This window comes from Ammodytes marinus (assembly GCF_949987685.1).
Source record: "Ammodytes marinus genome assembly, chromosome: 19".
NCBI classification, from domain to species: Eukaryota; Metazoa; Chordata; class Actinopteri; order Uranoscopiformes; family Ammodytidae; genus Ammodytes; species Ammodytes marinus.
This window is the reverse complement of record NC_137223.1, coordinates 10,377,627-10,390,167: the sequence shown is the minus strand read 5'-3', so window position 1 is coordinate 10,390,167 and position 12,541 is coordinate 10,377,627. Positions and strand designations below refer to the sequence as shown.

The 12,541-nt window shown below is 40.3% G+C and overlaps 1 protein-coding gene across 1 annotated transcript in view; it reads right to left on the bottom strand.

The window, feature by feature from the left end:
- Window positions 1-12,306, bottom strand: part of rngtt (RNA guanylyltransferase and 5'-phosphatase) — an 87,491-nt gene extending 75,185 nt beyond the window's left edge. Inside the window, exons 1-8 of the mRNA XM_080048379.1 lie at window positions 11,931-12,306; window positions 9,925-10,034; window positions 9,726-9,829; window positions 9,537-9,625; window positions 6,730-6,805; window positions 5,084-5,342; window positions 2,547-2,656; window positions 513-614 (exon numbers count right to left, since the gene is read on the bottom strand). Coding sequence (XP_079904505.1) covers window positions 513-614; window positions 2,547-2,656; window positions 5,084-5,342; window positions 6,730-6,805; window positions 9,537-9,625; window positions 9,726-9,829; window positions 9,925-10,034; window positions 11,931-11,994 — 914 coding nt within the window. The 5' untranslated portion in view covers window positions 11,995-12,306. The remainder of the gene's footprint in view (window positions 1-512; window positions 615-2,546; window positions 2,657-5,083; window positions 5,343-6,729; window positions 6,806-9,536; window positions 9,626-9,725; window positions 9,830-9,924; window positions 10,035-11,930) is intronic.
- Between the last annotated feature and the right edge of the window lie 235 nt (window positions 12,307-12,541).

Here is a 12,541-nt window from a genome sequence, read left to right as displayed (position 1 = left end):
CACCGTGCCTCTTAGCAGACTACTGGTCTGGAATACTAAATTCATTTGAATTCCCTCAACACTAGCTTTTGGCAACGGAGCCATAAAGCAAGACAAATCATCTAATTTGACTGGAAATGTGACAGGAAAGAGAAAAAGCAGCCTGCTTCATTAGTTATTCCACACTGGAAACACATTGAGTGCATCAGTGAGCCATTTTGCACTCTCACATCTCCACTGCTAGACAACAATGATCACTCAGGTTTATAAGCTGTATGGAGGAACTGTAATTTAAAACCTAACAAAAAAGAGAAGTTACTCTTCACTATATTGCCAGAAAGCTAAATAAACACCTCTAATAAATTGGCCTTCCGATGTACAACTCCCACAGACACAAACTGGTGTTTGTAGGCTACGTGTTAGGAAGCCTAAAGAATGGGAGGACAGGCCAATTGGTCTCGTCAGAGTGACGCCAGTATCGACATATGTAGACGAGGGAGTTGTTTAGGAAAGCCCATGAACAGTAGACCCACCGTGTGCCGTCGGCCTTCCAGCTGACTTTGTAGGGATTCGACTCCAGAAATCGAAGGTTTTGCCTGTCCATGGAAACGGGCTGAGCGCCGGGAAAACCAGACCTGCAACAACAATGAGCACACACATCTTAAAAGTTTGTTTCCAACTTGCATTCAGACATTTATTTGTCTAATTTATTCATACAAACAAACAAACACATTTCCATTGCCTATTTGTGTTTTAAGCTTGTTATCAACAAATGGAGGGGAAAGAAACTCCATTGTGCAAAACTTTTGAAGATATATTGTGGAAGTTCGCCGCTTCCGTCCAGCTTTTCTAATTGGTTAATTTGCATTAAAATAGCTTGGAATGAAAACTTTGTGTTTCCCTGTTGCATATCAACTTTTGTATAAATAAATAAAAATATAAACTCACCGGCCACTTTATCAAGTACGACGGTTCATTTTCTTGTTAACACGCAAAACTTATGAGCCAATCACATGGCAGCAACTCAATGCATTTAGGCATGTAGACCTGGACAGGACAACTTATTGAAGTTAAAACCGAGCATCAGAATGGGGAAGAAAGTGACTATTAAATGACTTAGAACATGGCAATGTTGATGGTGCCAGAAGGGCTGGTCTGAGTATTTCAGAAACTGCTGATCTACTGGGATTTTTCATGCACAACCATCTCTAGGGCTTACAGAGAATGGTCCGAAAAAGAAAAAATATCCAGTGAGCGGCATTTGTGTGGACAAAAATGCCTTGTCGATGTCAGAGGTCAGAGGAGGATGGGCATACTAGTTCAAGATGATAGAAAGGTAACAGTAACTCAAATAAACACTCCAACCAGGGTATGCAGAATACCATCTCTGAACACACAACACAACAATCCTTGAAGCAGATGGGCAACAGCAGCAGAAGACCCCACCGGGTGCCACTCCTGTCAGATAAGAACAGGAAACTGAGGCTACGATTCGCATAGGCTCACCAAAATTGGATAATAAAAGATTGGAAAAGTCTTGCCTGGTCTGATGAGTCTCGATTTCAGTTGCGAAAGTCAGATGGTAGTGTCAGAATGTGGCGTAAACAACATGAAAGCATGAATCCATCCTGCCTTGTACCATCAACCATGCCACATTAAAAGTGACTTAAATCCCCTTTCTTCCCCATTCTGATGTTTTGTTTTAACTTCAGCATGTTGTCTTGACCATGCCTACATTCCTAAATGCATTGAGTTGCGGCCATGTGATTGGAAGATTAGCTTTTTGTTTTTAGAAGTAATTGAACAGGTGTACCTAATAAAGTGGCCTGTGAGTGTATAGTATATATAAAACCAAGCCTCCTTTTACATTCATTTATTGTCTTGGAGCACTTTTTTTTATAACATTAGACAGGCATGCAAACAAGCTCTTTAAACTGAAATTAGCGTCTTAGCAATTATTTCATCATCAATATACACTCTTTCATTTGCCATTGCCAACGGCTACATTGTTCGATGAGCAGCGTTGTTTGATTGAAAAGAATAAGGCCTGGTTAAGAGTCTAAACACAACAGCACCGCTGTGGGCATATTTTGGGTTTAAACCAAACGAGCAAGGAGAGATCAATAACTCAGAGAAAACCTTTTGAAATGTATAAACTTAAGAGGTAGTTTAAAGGTTTTATAGTACACCTATCTAGAAGTATTATTTACATATCTTTCTATAACATTTTTATGAATAATATCCCAAACCCGCTTAATTTGAAATCGTCTGCATAACTGCACATAGGAATAACAGCTGACAACAACTTTAGAAACAGCCAGCAGTGGAAATAGCAGCGTGGACTGTTCCTTCCATTTCTGCAGGAAAGTAAAGATCTATTCCTGACTGCCACCTGTCAGAAAGTGTCAAGATCTCCACCCCCCCCTCTTCCAAAAAAGGTGAATTACGACAAATGAGTCACTGTCGACACGGTACAGTCCACCCACATATGTGTACACGGACACACACACACACAGTTTCCCAAGAGAGAGGGGGGTTGTGCGAAGGCTAAAAAGGGAGCGTCTTACTTTTCCCACTCCGCCATCTCCTGACACTTTCTTTGGATCTCTCCTAGCTTGGGTTGCGAGGTGATCTGTGTGACGCCTTTCACCGAGATGCCTTCGAGGAATACGGCATTCTGGGAGGGAAAAGAGGGAAAGGAAAAAAACAGAAGGTTGAACTTGGAATGAATTTAAAAGAAAAAAAGGAGACACTCATACCTTCCTACACATGCAGTACAAGAAAAACCTATTACAATACCAGTGATACTTTTTTCAGGCAGATGCTTCTTTAATGTATGAATCGCTTTGTTCAGAAACAGGTGTCATCTCCTATTTCAATTGTTTAACATCTGTAGCAATCCAACCAAAAATAAATCCTTATTTCCCTCTCTCATTTATTTCTCTACTAACATGAGAATTGACCAACCCCATGTGAGTTTTGTTAAAGGTGCATTATGCAGTTTCTTGGGAGGGGGATTTTATTACATTTGCAGAGCTTGCAGTTACTTTACAAAACATATTTACTCTACATGCAATTCTTCCAATTGAATAATTCTATTATCAAAAATCAAAAGAAAAATTATTTTGAGGCACCTGGCACCAAACATAAGACTAAAATATATTTGTAAACAAAACTGTGGGACCTGCAGCTGTAAATTACAACGGTAAAACAGTAACTTTTAAAGTAGCTTTCTAACTTCAAGAAGTGTTCCAGGGATCCAATTGTCCTGTGAACAAACTTTGTTTATTCAGTTATGAGAATATACCCAATTAAATGTTTACTTCTCTGCACCGATAATGCACATTTAACTGATATATAATAATATGCCATTTCGAAGAGAAGCAGATGTGATATGATCATTTATATCACCCAGAGTACAATTGGTGCATATGTTTGGCTATCAATTTGTAATATTGATGGTGTTTAAATGACTATTAATCATGAGTTTGGATAAGAGCTGTAAGAATTAGTCAGTTAAACAATTAGTCAAACAAGAGGAGGAAATTAATTAGCAAGTATTGTGATTTGAAGTTAATAATTTCATTTGACCGCCTCTAAATGGCTTCTCGAGTGAGAGGATTTGTTGCTTTTCTGTGTCATTTATTGCGGAAGATTCGATCCATTGGACAGTTTTTCAGAAGAAAAAGCAATTTGAAGACACCATCTCTGGGCTCTGAGAAAACGAAAATGGTTCAAATATATTGCAGCAGAGTGCACTCAAGTCCACCAGAGACAGAAATCTGATTCCTCCATACTCCCACCTCCTACTTCGAGCATCTCTCACCCGGAAGGATGGGGGAAAAGTCTCCCATCACAAACTGAAGCCACATGTAGGCCATGTCTCAGAAGCCAGGCCTTTATTTGAGGTATATCCAAAATATCTGCTTTTCACATGAAAACTGTTTTGATTCAAACAGATAATAATAATAGCTTAGTTTATATAGTGCCTTTCAAGAAAGCCAAGGACGCTTTAACTCTGGCTCAAACGCTCCAGCTATGACATTTTCATTAAATGTAAAGCTCTACAGGCGATATTCGCTTCATACAGACTTCAAGAGGTTTTTCTTCACTAGAGCCAACTGTCTGCCAACCAGTCAGACTCGACAAAGCTGGAACATATTTTCATCAATGGTCCTATCATTTATTATTTTCTTTTAAAAAAGTCCTGTGGACTAGCTAAAGCACAAACAATGCATCTGTTTCAATGCAATCAATCTTCAACAAACAAAAAAATTGTGGGGAATACAATGTGCAAGCTGAGCCTTTAGACATGGTGACAGGTTTGGGATTTGGGAATTACAAGAAAAATGGAGCGCTGTCTTGAAGACATTAAATCAGGGAACAGGACTGTATAATAGGGAGATACACAGCTTCAAGTCACTCATTTGGGGGTATTCACGATTATCCTGATATTGGAAGTTCAGCGCAATCAACATATTGTGTTTTTTTAATCACCATTTGTGATAAAAAAAAATCTCATATCCTCCAATCCTTAGCAGTGCAATAACACTGATTGTAATTTGTACAAATGTTTCACACTTAGCAAATCTATGTTTTTATTTACTTTTTGCTGCTCTTAAACACTGTTGCTTTTGCCCTTCCATCGCCCCTACACTGACTGCTTGAAATGTTGCTGAAACCAATTGCATTTAAGCTTCTTTTAACGACTCAGAAATCAGCCTGGATGAACGCATTAGCTCAGCGTAATCAGAAAAACCTGATTATGTGCAACTGGAGATGATCCAGGGCTTCTAATTTCACCAGGCAGAACAGATGAGAGCTTTATATTAAGACTGTGAGGGGGGGGGGGCTTTTTTATCTGATCAAAATGATAGCCCTACCAACAGTAAGTTACTGTAAAGAGGAGAGTCTCGTCTGAATCTGAACATCAAATATACTGGATTACTGTATATATTTAGTTCAACATATGAGTCACATCAATTAGCAGAGGACGCCTCCCTGCATGAGACCCCGTTTCGTGCAGTGACGGAACGGCAGATTTGTCTACTTAACAGTCCATTTCCTGGAGCTCAATGTCTCCCCAATGGAAAAGAGCCCTTACCAGTTTTAGCTTCTCCTTCTTCCGCCTGCCCTGCGTGGACCCGGAGGAGCTGGGGCCCGAGTCGTGGCCCACGGCGTGCCCGTCGTCGTCCTGCTCCCCGCCGCTGCCCTCGTCCTCATCAAAGCACCACTCGGGCAGGTTGGGGGCAGGGGGCGCGTCCTCCTCGTCACCGTAGCGACGGAAGAGCTCTTTGAGGTATTCTCCCTTGTAGATCCCGGGGGCTCGGGCCTGGGTGAAGGCGGCCACAGCTGCCTCCACGCTGATAAGGGGAGAGAGAGACACACAGAGAGAGGGGGGGCAGCTTTTAGGAAGAACTTTATTTTATCTTTTTTAAATAGTTAAGAAGAAGAAGAATCAAATTTATTTGTCATTGCACCGTTACCGAGCAACGAAATTACATTCCAGTTCACACTCCACCAAGAAACATACAGACAATGACAATAACATGGGTGGACAGGAGAGAGTAGTTGTTATACATTTTATTCCTATTATTAGGTTCTGGTGTATTATAACTACACCTGCAATGATGTTTTGATGAATTAAATAACAGGAGAGGATTTTCATACTTGGTTAAACATTTAAGTGATTTTGGAAGCAAAGATGTCACACATTTGATGCTTTCACGGTCTCAAATGCTAGAATACCAGTTTGTCAAACTTATATCACAATATATTGAAGAGGGGTTGCAGCTAAGGCAACATTTCATGAGACATTCATCTATTATTTTCTCCTAATAATAAGCGGGAATACAAGACTATTAAAAATAATGTGCAGTTGTTTAGGGCCTGATAATAATACAAATATTTAAGCGCTATCTGTATGGCAAACATAGGATGCGGCACAAAGCGCTTTGACAGTTTGACGGACAGGGCGGCAGTGGCGAAGTGTGTAGGGAGGTCGCCTCTGGAGTGCAGGGTCGGAGGTTTGATCCCCAGACTACCCGCCACATGTCGAAGTGTCCCTGGGCAAGACACTGAACCCTAAATTGCTCCTGATGGTTCAGAGCACGCCTTGCATGGCCGCTACTGCCATCGGGGTTTGACTGTGTATGAATGGGTGAATGTGGTGAGAAATGTAAAGCGCTTTGGGGCTGAGAAAATGGGCTAAAAAGCGCTACATAAGTCAAGTCCATTTACCATTTACACAACACAAGACTAACAGAAAAATAAGATAAACAATTCAATTCAACTCTGGAGAAAATTCCGATTAAAATCAAGTGATGACTCATTTCATGTTCAGGGCAGTTTTATTTTTTTTCAACCCTCTCTCACTGATACAGCCCCTCAGACTATCCATTCCACAGGAAGCAGTGGGTGGTGGGAGTTTCAACCAGAGTTCATGTCTACAGCTTCTGGGGGGTTATGCTTTTCTCAAGACTGCTGCTCCACCTCTCGCCAAAGACTGTGCTCAGCTCTGCTAAATTATTTAACGCCTTTGTTGAAGGGTGACCTGTTTCTCTGCCAAGCCTAGTGCTGATTGGTACTGACAGCGTAACCCGCCACACGTATAAAAAGGAGAAGACAGCTATTATCGGCTAAAATAAGACTGGCACGGGCGAATGATTTCGAAACCATTTTGATTTTGTAACATACTGCACTCCAGGCAGTCTGGGGTTTTTGAATGGGGGTGGGGTAGTCAGCCGTTACCTCCAGTCATTCTTCTCCACCAGGTACGCACATATCAGAAAGCCTGTCCGGTTGAAGCCATGCGTGCAGTGAACACCTTCGGGAGAGAAAGAGAGAGAGAGAGAAAAATAGGCAGCACAGAGGTCAATAACTGAAAATATTTATTCAACCTGTGGCATCTATCTTTTCCACTGTTCATGCTCAACGCTTCCACGTAATCAATTGAAGGTGGGATAAGCGAATTTGGAGAATGCTTGTCTTGTTTTTTTCCTGAGGGGATATTCACTGATTTTGCCAGAAAGTGATTTTGACAACAAGCATTCCCCGGAATAACTGTCTCCACGTTTAAATGTAGCATAATGTGAGGGTGGCATCATTATTGCAATAGCACAATCTTTCCTCTCACATCAGTAGGAGGAGAGTAGATGGAAAAAAGACAGATGACAAAGAAAAACAGACAAAATCATTGTCTTTGTTTTGATGGGAATTGAAAATGTCTGTTCAAGCACAAACAGACTTCCTGGGGAGAAAGTCTCCAAAAGCCTCCCTGAAGATGAGTCATGTTGTTTTTCACCATTTCAAGCAAATAAATAAATAAAAAAGCCCCCCATTTAAAGTGATATTCTAACAAACAAGCATCCTAGGGCAGGTGAACAGCAGGATTCTAACAACACATGACTCTCATGTTTCCCCGGCAAAGGGAGTTTGCTTGGCAACGCAGACGCTAATGAAGCTGAAAATGAACCAATGTTGGAGGACGAGGTGGGGGTGGAGGGGCGGACGGTGGATGACATTCACATGCCCCACTGTCTAATTTGGACATGTATACCGCGGGGACAACACAAAGCCTAATCACCAGCACGGCTAAGGGCTGGACATTGCAGAGATGACTCTGATGTACGAGCAATTTGGATTTCCAAAGCCAGAAGGCAGCAACAGATCTGAACAGGATGAGAAGATGCTACAGGGGGGTTGAAGAGTGCACCCTGCTGGCAATTATTGGAGAATTTAAGTCTTGAGATTTGTTTTATTACACACAACACATACTAAGTTGAAACTATGAAATTAGCTTGAAAGGGAAAAAAAGGTGATGTTTCATAAAACTAAATTGCAGCCTGACAGATGTGTTTTGTTTTGTAGAGGCTTAACCTTTAGCTGCATCATTGGGGTTACTCTGGGAACACCAGCGGAAAACTGGTTTTACTGAGGGCGCTGTCTGATTATTACTGAGAGTACAACTGCTTGGATACAATAGCACTGTGAATTTTTTTTAAATAAAAACATGCAACCTCACGGCCATTTCGACTGGTCTAATTTTAGAGTAAGACTGCTCTCTGCTGGACCCGTAAGGTAATGCTACTGCATGGCCAAACATTCATTAAAGCGGCAACGAGTAACTTTTAAATATCTTTTAAACAGCCTCATGTTTCCTCTCATAATCATAAATTACCTTTAACAGCAAACGAGACCATCAGTGCAAAGAAAGACGTTTTTATATAGTTTTTATTACTGCATTTGATCTGGTCGTACACCCAGTCCGATTTTCGGTTCACGCGTGCATGCTCTATGGTCACATATCCGTATTGGTCACAGATTTCAGTGTGGCGCAGTTACGCGATTTGAGAAGCCTATCCCTCCAGGTGAGGGAAGGGGAGCGGGAGCCTTGTTTGAGACAGTTGTTTGTCGTCATAATGACTGATAACGGGGCTGAACCATAAAAGAAAAAAAAGAAAATGCAATGAAGAAAAGCGAAAAGGGAGAGTGATAGTCGGGCGGGAGGGCGTTGCCAAGCAACGTATACACAATTTCACGCAGCGAACGTAGACTGCAGTGTTTACTCCTAAATGAATGAGCGGTAGCCTACTAAAACAAAGTTTACTTTGCCTCACCAGCATCATCAGATGACCATTATTCATCTGAAATAGTCATTATTTACAACATAAACACATTACCTCATCGTGATCCATTCTAACTAACTGCCATCTCTCGTTCATTCGCTTTGTGTGGGGACACGGACTCGTTCAGCTCCGTGAGAGGTGACAATGCATCAACTCATTGCAATCAGGTGTGTTTAGCACTTACTGGCATTAGTTGATGCTGTGTCACCCATAGACTCACGGAGCCGAAAAGAGTCCGGTGCCCTCACACTTTGCTTTCAACACACGGACACGCACCATATTGCTTCCTGATTATTTGAATCTGAACGCCCTGCACGAGCTAGAAAACAGCTTCACGACAGCTGGCGTCGTAATAATACTACCGCTTTTGTTCAAAGGTGTCGCCAACGTGCCGACTTACTCGTAGTGGCTTTAAATAATAAAAATAAAAAAAACATATGAACTCAAGGTCTGAATAGAAGCTTTTTCCATAGTTTTCCCACATCGTAAAGTGATCTCTCACACTCAAAATTAATGTCTTAATTAAACATCAATACCAACGTATACTATACTATACCAAAACCAAACTATTATTAGGTCACTGGCTGCCTTATATAGTAATATGGGTAAAGATGTTTCTAAGGAAATTAGAGAAGTTCTGCTTTAATTTCCGACATCTGCGTCACATTCCTCATACAAGAAAATAAATCTCAGAAAAAATCCATCTGCTCCAATTTCAGTTTTCATAGCAGGAGGAAGTGATTGTTGCATAATTTTTAAATATTAAAAAAAAAATCCTAGTCAAATAAATAAACCTTACAGCTTACACACAGACAGACTGCAGTCAACTCAATCAAAGAGGTGAGACCACAGCGCTAAGATTCACAACATAATACACAGCAAAAACAAGGTTACATCGGTTAATAATCTGTTTTGCTATCTTTCCCTTACCAATTAGTTCTGTGGGACTCTTCTCCATAAAGTTTTCACAGAGCCTGATGAACATGGACGTTGTGTCTTTGGAAGGGCATTCTCCGTGGCTAAAAACAATACAGAACAACATATTTCTTAGTACATCACCATCCCCTGAATGGAAAACTTTAAATTAGTTTGATTCTTTACAGTGAATACACTCGTTACCCTCTACACTGAAGCTTCACGTATTTCACACCCTCTTTTTCAATGTCGCTTTTGTCATAAAAGCGAGTAGTGTTGGTCAAATCCACAAGCAACCCCATTTTTACCTGAAGGTAGACAAAAAGAAAAAGATGAGACATGATGGGTTTTAATACATTGTCAAAATCTTACACAAATCTTGTGTCTTTACGTAGTTACTTACTTTTAGACTTTTTAAATACATTGACAGCATGCTGGGGTTAAACCTGTTCTCCTCTGCAACTTGGTCGTCATATCTGGGACCCAACATTGTTTTCATTGGCAGGAATTTACCTATGGAGGCAGAACACAAGAAAATGCTCTTCAATGAATCATACAATAATCTCAGTAGGCACCCCATAAAAGGCAAAGAATAGATACGTTTAAACAAGCTATATTTTTCTCTATTGAATGACTTTTTCCCCCCTAATTTAAATACTTTATTTTGAAAATAAATTATAATTGGGTTTATTATCTAGGAACAAGGCTTGTGTTTTCATCAGGGCTAGGAAGTGACTTTCTGCTGCCACTTTCTGAAATTAAGTTGTATCCACTTTGATTCCTATAAGGAAGTTTACCACTTCACATCATGAACACACTGTCAGGATTTTTGCTCTTTATGCATAAAAAAAGTTAATTTAAATTTAAAAAATCTAAACACATCTTTCAACTGAAGTAAAATATATACGAATAAAATGACACGTCAAAAACATATAAAACAAATATGTATTTATTATGAATCAAGTATAACGTATTACTACACACACATTTAATAATAATAAAAAATATCCATTGTGGTGGCTGACAGGCAACTATAACATAACCAATGCATAAACAAAAGAAACAGCTTTTAAATAGCCATCCACTGACATGCATGATAAGGTTAAACTTTTTGTTGTATATGCAGAAAAAAGGAAACTCTGTGGGGCATTGCTCTTGACCCTCACACTGATTCCTACAACTTGTGTTATTATCACGTTTTCATGATCTGTTTTTAGTGTTATCTGTTGTCTCTGTAATGAATGCCCTCTCTGTCTCTAACTGTGTGTTGTCTGTTGCTGTATAACCAATTATCATGTTGAGAATGAAACCCTGTCTCAGTGCATCTGTATAAATTAAGGTTAACATTTTTTTTGTCAAAACTATGTCAAATTGTCATGAACAATTACCTTCTTTAATAATACAAATTAGAGTGTAACACTATTGATTAATTCCTGACAAATCTGGCATGGACATAGGTTTAAAAAAACAGGGCGTTAGTAGGATAATAACAAACGTCTTTCATATAAAGTCTATGAAAGAAGAAGAAAAAGGAAGTGAAACGTGTGTTAAATTAGGCCTGAAATAATACACACATATTAGGCCTATCTGTTGGCATATTGAAGTTGGTAAATATCCAATAAACCTTATATGTTAAGATAAATGCACTGATTTTAATTAGGCTGAGCCTGGCGATGCGAGAGCCAAGTAAACGTGTTAAATTTAAATGGATAAAACGACGACACAGCCTCAAGCTCAGACCCGGTTTGTTTGGACACGTGATGCTTGAGCAGCGTTGCGATACATCTCTGCAGCTCTTTTTCCAACTAGTGTTTCTAAATGAAAAACACTGCCCACAGACTCAGGTTTCACTCGAAATTCAAATTGTAATTGTTAGGTGGAAAAAAGCACGCAGGTCTGTTGAAGAGTTAAGCTTTGACAGCTCCGTAAGATAAACAACGCGCGCCCGAACAAATGACACCAGACTCCATTCAAAACATAAGCTACATAAAGTAGCCTCGCTGAAATGTGCAAATACACTTACTCTTTAAAAAAGAAAACTGAGATAATGTAGTTAATTTAAGTCTCCCAGTTCGTTCGGTATCCCACTTCACACCAACCATTTATTTATTTTATTTAAAAATTACATTCGTGTGGACCAACCTGTACGCAAACGTCACTATGTTGTGATGCTAGCCTCGCGATTTTTGAGTGAATGAAAATGGACAAACATAGCAACATGCAACTTATTATATAGGGAAATTTAAAACCAGGTCATACAATTCCAGGAACGATACCCAGTCATGTTCACGCAGCGTGTTGTGCGACCATAACAAGTTATTATGATGTACACGACTAGCTTGTAGCAACAGACCCGCGTTAATTAAGTTGTTTAATATCATATTGGGTTGTTGTTTTCATTTTCCTTACCTGCCACAGGTTGTCCTCTCCTGGGACAATTCCGCCATCGCGGAGGAGGTCCGGTGTGTGACATGTTTTGGTGATGTTTTTGGTGCAATGAATTCTACTAGCTAAACTGCGGCTCGATAATCCCGCGCTAATCCCGGGTTGTCGTTCACGCGAGCACCGCGGATTTGAGGCCCTTTAGCAGCTAATTCAGGGGAATCATCCAACACGTTTCAGCCCAGTCAACATCCTGACAGGCCGACAGACATCTGCACGAAACGTAGGTTCTTACGACTCGCGCCAGATCCGCATCTCTAAAATGATATTATCTTTTTAGTCTGTTATTCCTTAAATCCAGATTGTTAGCAGTTAGCTAGCACAGCGTCACTACAGTCACCAAACGTGCTAACTAGCTACGGCTAAACTAGCTAGCCTTTTCTTCTGGTTGTTATTGTCTGTAGTTCAGACGACATGATGAGTCATACTGCCACCTCCTGGGGTTAAGGTCTGCCAAAAAGTCAAAATATTCACTGCAAGGGATGTGTTCCAATAACGATACTTCCCCACTAATTAGTAGGCCATACAAGAATCATATTCTAGATGTCCCAATCCATGTGTCAAAAGCAGTATGGAAA